Here is an 8682-nt window from a genome sequence, read left to right as displayed (position 1 = left end):
TAGATATTAATTAAATAGGTGTTTGAGTATATCTAAATGATGCAAAACATGTATTCTTACTCTGAGAAAAAAAGCTTATCATAATTCCTTCAATAACATAGTAGAAATATGAGCTATGCGAGATTATGATTTTTTTTATAAGATTAGCAACAACACTTATATAGGATAATTAATTGGCCATATAAAGGACGACCTCGTCTATAGTAGGAAATCTGTTACTTAATTCCTAGTAACAACTTATTTATTGTTCCCTTAAGCTTGAGCAATGTAATTTTGTCACAAATAACATTCAAGAAACCCCTTTAGTTTCTCCACTCTGCTTGAATCCCATGGTTTACAGTTCTATTTATTGATGTTGCCATGAAAGCATATCTTAACAAAACAGAGTTACATGAACACTACCTGATCAGAGAGAGAGAGAGAGAGTTGCACGAACACTTCCAGATCTACGAGAAAAAAAGTGTTACGTCAACGATTCCATATCTACAACAAAGAGAATATGAACATTTTGGACACATAACTATATCTGAGTTTGTAAATTGCATTGAGAATAGAAAAGAATGCTATGCAGAATCCTAAATCGAAAATGAGAGTTGGAGTTTGGGTGCTGGTATTTTGCCATAACAAAGGTTTACACTATTGAGTTGTAATTTTTTAAAAAATAATAATAATATATTGCTGTTAAGTGACACGCGTAATATAAGTTGGTAATGATCGTTAGTTTTTTTTGTAAAAAAAATTATAACATTTGTGGCAGTTTATTGAGATTGCCAGAAAAAACAGCCAGAAAAATATTATTATTTTTTTTTTGTAGTGAACGAACGCAAGGAGGACGGGACCATTATCAACTGAACATGACATTGTCACCAGTTACATTCTGCACTTATAAAGTATCAAAATTTTTGTAGTTTTCATAAGATATTTTGAATTTAAAAGGTGGCGGGGTGTTTATACTTTATACACGTGCGGCTGGTTTATGATAATTGCATATGGAAGTTTGATTAATCATTGAATAATAAACAATTTTTTGTTTTTAAATATCGCAACCAAATTTGGCTTCCTGATTCCTTTCTTGCTAGCTAGAAGGCCGCCACATAGCTAACAAGAAAGGGATAAACTATTGTGGAGCAAAGAATCAAAGAGGAAATATTCTGTCATTGAAATAAATTTTAATAATCTATCGCTCCAATATATTTTAATGTAACGTGTTACAATTAGTAAGCATGTCAGTTTTATCATATATTAAGTTCTTTGTTGAATTTCTCAAATCCTATAGTTTATATTTTTACAGTTGTTAGTTTCTACAAGTTTCTATTGGGTTAAGATTCCCTTAAAACTAGTATTTTAACTCTATAATGTAAGGGTAATTTTATATTTACCTAATACTTACAAAATGAAAATAAATCAAAAATAAAAATATTATATATCTTAAAAATTAAATAAATATTTTGAAAGAATAATTAAATAGATTTTTTAATTGTTTGTTTATTATAGTTTAAAACAAGATAAAAAAAAGTCATACAAATGTTATTATTATATAAAAAATCTACATTTTAGCGTGGAGAGATGAGAAGAGTGGGAGAAAAAGAAAACAATTTTACTCTCTGATTGTGAGTAAAAGTCACACTCAAAAAAGAGAGCAAAGAATATAAATTTGAATCAATTGAGAGAGTGAGAAAAAAAACAAACATATTCTTCAAATTGTGTATTTTAATTTATATATAGAAAGAGAAAAATTTCACAAATTAAAAAATGATTTATGGTTATTTATAAAAAAATATTATTGACATATATTTAAAATGTTATATTTTATGAAAATTTTGTATGAGGCAATTAAATAACTTAAAACTATTAATATATTAGTGTCCATAAATATCACTTGATAAAAAATAATGACACTAAAGAAATATATCATATATTAACAAAACTACTGATCATTGTAATTGTTTCCGGTAATACACAATATTTAAAAAAAATAAAATCTTAGTATAATTGAGTTTAATTTTTATATGTACCTTCACTGTAAAATAATTATATTAACCTAAAAAATTTTATACTAGGTACGACTTTTAAAATGTTTAGCGTAAATTCTAAAAAATTAGCATGTATATAATAACATGTGATTAAATAATGATATAAAAGAAGTTTATATTATTGGTAAAAATAATTTTACAATATCAAACATATAAAAAATTACAATTAATATAATTTTTAAGAGATTTATTGTAAAGGATAAAACTATGATTTAAGATTAGATTACAATATAAAATTTATATATATATATATATATATATATATTAATTTCTTTTTAAATTTAAATATTTTTAAAGTCTACGATAAATGATGAAATTTTATTATGAATTTTTAATAAATTTCTTTCTAAACTTAAACATGAGTTTTTATTTTGAGTTTTCTATTATCGATTAAGTGATTTAATATAATAAAAAAAATTATTAGAAATCCAAAACCATCATTTTAAACATATTTAAGTCTTCTTCTTTTTATCTTCTTCTTATGCTCCATTATACTCTTAATGAGTGCACAATGATATTTTTGTATTAAAATATGACCTTGATGTTTGTTATAGGATCTCCCGTATTATAGGTAACATGATAACTTCAACTTAACCAGCATATTTGTCAGCTAGGAAAGGAGTACAGTATATATTTTCCTTTTCGATGTTTCCGTTTGGTTCTTACGAGTTACATCAAGAAAACCTGACTACTGCCACCTAAAAAAAACAGCTTTTTTTAATCAACGCCCCAATATACGTGTTGCTTAATCTACAAAGATGATGTTGCTTTCCTCAGTGATGATCCACACATGAAGGAATATGGTGTGGAAGATGATCCACAGTGATGAGAGAGTGAGATTAATCTATGTACTAGAAATTGTGTTGCACCACGCATAAACCACATGAAAGAGTGACTCATTGCAGTTGCGTAATATTTTGTTGTATCTTTCCATCAAATTCTTCTAATAATTCTTATTGTTTGATAAAAAAAATTAGATAAAGATAGATCTATTTAACATATTAAAAACATAAAAAGTATATTCAACATTTTGATTAAGTAATTAAGAAAAAGATTAAAAAATATTATAAGAAAATTAGAATTATTCTTTTAGAATTAGGTCACAAATATTTGATCCGGATGAGCTTTAAATTTTCACTACACTCCATCTTGATCCAGTCACCCCCATCCCATGGTGCTCGACTGCACGGACATTATTAAATTGAAGCCCACTACTAAATGAATTTCATCACCTACCACAATTCAATGGCATACAACCAACTAACATCAATCAATACACAAGATCGATGAAACCACGAGCCCCATCCCCATTTCTTTTGGTCTTTTCGAAATGGACACACACACTCCAAATTTTATTTACTTTTCTCAAACCTACCAATAATGGACTCCCCACACCACACCACACCACACCGCACCATCAATCATAGATGACTCCATTTGTTTAGACTTCTCCCTAACCACTTACAAGAGAAGAGAAGAAAATAATGAAATAAACTTTTTAAAAATTAAAATTTTATTATGTACAAGTTAATTTGTAGAAACTCACATCATCCAATTACAATGTTTAGGGGAATGTGTTTAAGCAACACGGGAATAAAGATATCAGGGGAACTCAGTTGCGGCAAATGACCCTCCGTGGACATGACCTCAACGATGGACGCACCTCCAATGTGTTGGTGGAGGTACTCCGCGACCACGACGGGAACCGCTAAGTCCTTCATGCTCTGGATGATGTGGCATGGGACAGTGACGAGGTTCAAGATTTGTCTCATGTCGCTTCGAAAAATGGTCTGCAACACGCTCAGCGCAATGTCGGGTCTCATGTTGAACAAGGTTCGGCTGAATTCCTGCACCGCCACCGACTCCATATCCCCGCCAATGGCCATCGGAGCAAACCCTGAGCACCATGCCTTGTAATTCGCCGCCATAGCATTGAATAGTTGGTCCAAATCTTCTTGCTCAAACCCTCCAAAGTATTCCATGTCGTTCACATACCTTCACAAAACACCAAATTATTCAACAATTCGTTCTTAATAATAATAATTTTTTTTATTATTTGTAAGAATTAAACTCCAAAGTTTACAATTATTTTGAGTTGCTCAACTAACTAATGAAGTTAGACTTTCTTATTATAATAATATTAATAACTTTTACAATAATAGAAGAGCATTGAATTAAAACCTAATGAATGTATAATTGGCAAACACATTAAGTTAATGGGGAAGAAGAAAGAATTTTTAACATGATTAAGTTTAGAATTAAGAATTAGTTTTATTATCTCTGTCGTCTTCATAAAAGATAAAAAAAAAAAAAAACCTAATTAATGGGGTGAAAAAAGCATTGAATTGAAATTTACTAGATAGTTATAAACGAAGGTCAAATACATCATTATCACACAATCATTAAGCTTCAACTTTAAATCATTATGTAATGATTACCTAGGTGAAGCGGAGATCATGATGATTTTGGCGAACAGTTCGGGGCGAGAAATAGAAGCAACAGTACCGATCATAGCAGACACTGAATGACCAACAAAGATACACGAATCAACTCGAAGCTCTTCTAAGATAGCAAGCAAGTCATAGGCATAGCCTTCCAAGGTTGAATAGCGCTCAAAATCGAAGTAATCGGGGTTGGTGGTGCCAGCTCCCATGTTGTCGTAGAGCACGACACGAAACTCGTCGAGGAGATGAGGTACGAGGTGTTTCCACACGGATTGGTCCGTGCCGAACCCGTGAGCCAGAACTATGTGCCGCGTGCCGGATCCTAAAACCTTCACGTTGTGAGCTTCTTCCACTATCCCCATTTTTTTGTTGTTGTTGCTTAACTTAAATTAATTTCTCCCTTTGATTTTGTGTTTTGTGGGGTTTCTCTCTCTCTCTCTTTGGCTCGCTCAATGAGATTGACGCGTAGCTTCCCAAGTTTCAGACCTGGTTGCGTCGTATTTGTAATTAAGAAGCCTGTGATGGCAACGGAGAGAAGGACCAGACGAATAGAAAACTATATTTGAAAATGATACCCTCACATTATTTCTTTGCATCATCTTTTAAAAAATGAATAAAAGAACCTGTTGAATCGTATTTCTTATTCTATTATTTAAAAATATAAAAAAATGTGCTATTAAAATATTCTGTAACACACACACATATATATTCAGGGACAGATCCTGAAGTTTATCAAAGGGGTTGAAATTTTTTTCATAATTATTTTTAAATATCCAATTTTAATAAATAATAAGTTTTTAAAAAATACTTATTATTAATTTTATGAATAAAATTAGATTTTTTTTCTGTATAAATCGGGGTACTCTCGGCAAAACCAAAGATTAACCCAGATCGTGTCTAGAATTTCTAGGCCTCCAACAAATTTATATTTAAAAATTATAAGTTAAAATTTAATAATAAAATAATTTACACATCTCGTTCAATCAATTTAAACACCTCATTCAACAATAAGTAATTTAACCAATATCTTTGCAATATAATTTATCTCAAGTTAGTTTAATTAAAAAATAATTTTAATTTTCTTTTAAGAATGAAAACAATTACTAGTATTATTAATAATATTATGTAAACATTGCATTGCATGCATGTAAAAAAATTAATTTTAATATTTCTAATAAAACATTGATTTCTTTTTTTAGTACTTTGTTTGCTTCACCAACAAATTAAAGAAGATTGTATCAAATTAATGTATACTAAAACTTTAAAAATTAATATAATATTTGTTTAGTTCATTCTCATTTTAAATTTTCAACTACTACGAACTAAGAGTTTGGAAGGAACCTATATATAAGCTTAGAGCTTGGAGGGGGCCTAAGACAATGACCTCATCATTGGCCTTGTGATAGGCCTTGTGATAGCTACCACACTAGATTAACTCTCGAAATACTAAAATTCATTTAAGAAATTGACTTCTTTCAATAAATGTTTTTCTCATATTTATGAGTCAGAAGTCAAACTCATGACTACATATTTTTAAAAAATGTTATCTACAAATCATCCCACAACATGTTGGGTTGTAAAATTAATTAGAGATATGATCTACTAGTAGATTTTTTTTAAGCAAATATCAATTCAAAAACTTATTTTTTTATACATTTTCCTATATTAGTATTTTTTAATTTTATTTTTTCTTTATTTTTTTATATATACATAAAACATCCTTAAGGAGGGGAACGGGGCAATGCCCTTGCTTGTTCCCTAGATTTGTCCCTGCATATATGTGTAAAAAGTAATTAAAAGCAATCCAAATTAAAAATAAAACTTTTGTGGTATTGTATCTATAATGTATAGGATTTTTTTTTTTATAAAACCAATTAAAAGCATTCCAAATTTAAAACAAAGGCATGCTCTTTCTATCAATAAAATAATCTATTAAGTCCTAAAATGAAAAAAAATATTATATATAGGTAAAATATGTTTTTAGTCCTTAATTTTTTTACATTTATGATTTTGATCGTTAAACTTTTTGACGACAAGCCAATATCCTGGAACTATTTTCTTCGTTCAATGTTTTTGTTATTTTTGTCAATTTTGATTGTTAAGTGATGACATAATGTTTGTATTATTGTTAATGTATTACCAATTCATTTTGTGGTGACTAAAAATCAACAAAAATTGAAAAAAATCCATATGAAAAATGAACGAAAATGAAGAACACCAATAGATAATGAACCAAACAAAAAAAAAAAATCAGCCAAGGATGCAAATCATACGAATAAAAATTAAATCACCAAAATCAACCAATCTTGTCTTCCTCATCGGATTTGGAACTCTGGTATTCCTCACCGAAAAAAATAGTGAACTAGGTCACCTTCAACCCCAAGAAGCTTTGTTTTGTTCTTGCAACTTAGGCAACGAAATTAGACATATGGGCATGTGTTTTGATTGTCTACTCATGGAGAACAAAATCCGTCAATCAATTTTAAAGATTGTTGAACAATGAAGTAGAAATTTAAGAAGGCAGAAATCTTGTTTGCGAATCATGCCTAAAATTGATTTTGTTTTCAACAATCTCTCAAAATAGCCTTTCCAAAATTATGTTAGCATGCTTCTAGAAAGATTATTCCAAAAGTATAAAAAAAAGAGTGTCTTCCAAAATAGACTTTATGGAAGCATGCTAGCATAATTCTAGAAAAGGCTATTCTAAAAGTATGATATCATGCTTTTGAAAGGCTATTCTAGAAGTATAAAAAAAAACAATGTCTTTTGGAATAACCTTTCTGGATTTATGTTAGCATGCTTTTGGAAAGGCTATTCCAAAAGTATATTAGCATGCTTCAATAAAGGCTATTGTAGAAGTATAAAAAAAAATAGTGTTTTCCATAATAGCCTTTTTAGAATGGGTTCACATTTCTCACCTCCTTGGTCATCCTAACTCCCTCGCACCTTCTTCCCTGCACCATGATCGTCGACAGTGGTGTTGGCTATTGGTGCTTCCGTATAGTGATGGTGTTGGGTGGAGGTGAGGCACGATGGTATTGAGTGGTTGGGTGAAAGGATAGTTCGGTCTGATTGGGTCTTTTGGAGGTGTAGGGAGAGAAAAGGGTGCATGAAGTAAAATCCTCATGATTCCATAGAATCAGATTTCATTACTCTCAAAGGAGAGTTACTATTCTCACTTTCAAAATTATTATTTGCAGTACTCGTGATGACAATTTTTAAAATTTCAAAAATACCCTCTCAATAGAAATATAATTTTGTTGAACTACTATACAACAAAATTACATTTCTGTTGTTTACTAAAGGAAAAAATATATTAATGAAAATATGATTCTATCAATTTAACATAATCATATTTTTGTAAATTTATATTTTTCACCCCTTAATAATAACAAAAATATAATTTTGTTGCATAATAGTCCAATGAAATTACATTTCTGCTGTTTACTTTTTTTCACCCCAATTTACTAAAACGAAAGTACTTTCTTTGAGAAAGATGACTGGATTTACTAAAAAAGTATGCTTCCGTTGAGAAGGATACACAAATTTGATCGCAGTGTTGAAGTATATACTTGAAGTGTTGCTCAATTAATTTCAAAACGAGAATTATGCACCGTATTTATTCTTCTATTTTTTTGAATAAGCAAAAATTTCATTAATCAGAGAATAAGAATGACCACAAGAAGTGGCCATCCCATTACAGAGATTACAAAAGACAATGCTGCACAAAATACCAACGGCCCCAACCCAAAAAACGATAAACACAAGACAAAAACTGCCTACAAATTAAACACCCCTAAACTTAACTGCGAAAACCAATCCACTAATCAAAAAAGAAAATATGGAAATGAAGCTTGACACAAACCCGAAACTAGCCTTCAAAAGCAATTGTCACTGATTACGAAGCAACTCCGCCATGGGATATTTGAACAAGGCTGATGATATGGGGGAGGGAACGGGTGTGGGGAAATGAAACTAAGGGTAATCGAATAATTTCAAACGTTTTGGTAGTGAGAATAGCAATTTTGACAATGAGAATATCAACTCCCCCTCTCAAAGCAAGAGGGACCTGATCCAGAGAACCCAATAAATTCAAGAGCAGTAGTATTATTCAGTATTCGTCTCTTATAAATGTGGCATTAAGCCCTAAAAAATTTAATATAATGATTAGTTGAGCTTTCATACTTCCTTATTAATGTGTTAAT

The 8682-nt window shown here is 30.1% G+C and overlaps 1 protein-coding gene across 1 annotated transcript; it reads right to left on the bottom strand.

Annotated features, from left to right (window-relative positions):
• Positions 1–3528: 3528 nt before the first annotated feature.
• LOC100813733 (probable esterase D14L) lies at positions 3529–5061 on the bottom strand. Its single transcript, XM_003550937.5, has 2 exons — positions 4472–5061; positions 3529–4028 (listed from the first exon to the last, which is right to left on the bottom strand). Exons 1-2 carry the CDS (start codon positions 4837–4839, stop codon positions 3581–3583), a joined length of 816 nt encoding a protein of 271 aa, XP_003550985.1. The 5' UTR covers positions 4840–5061; the 3' UTR covers positions 3529–3580.
• Between the last annotated feature and the right edge of the window lie 3621 nt (positions 5062–8682).

This window comes from Glycine max, chromosome 17, assembly GCF_000004515.6.
Source record: "Glycine max cultivar Williams 82 chromosome 17, Glycine_max_v4.0, whole genome shotgun sequence".
Lineage (NCBI taxonomy): Eukaryota > Viridiplantae > Streptophyta > Magnoliopsida > Fabales > Fabaceae > Glycine > Glycine max.
Note: the sequence above shows the minus strand (reverse complement) of the source record. Positions and strands in the feature narration are given on the sequence as shown.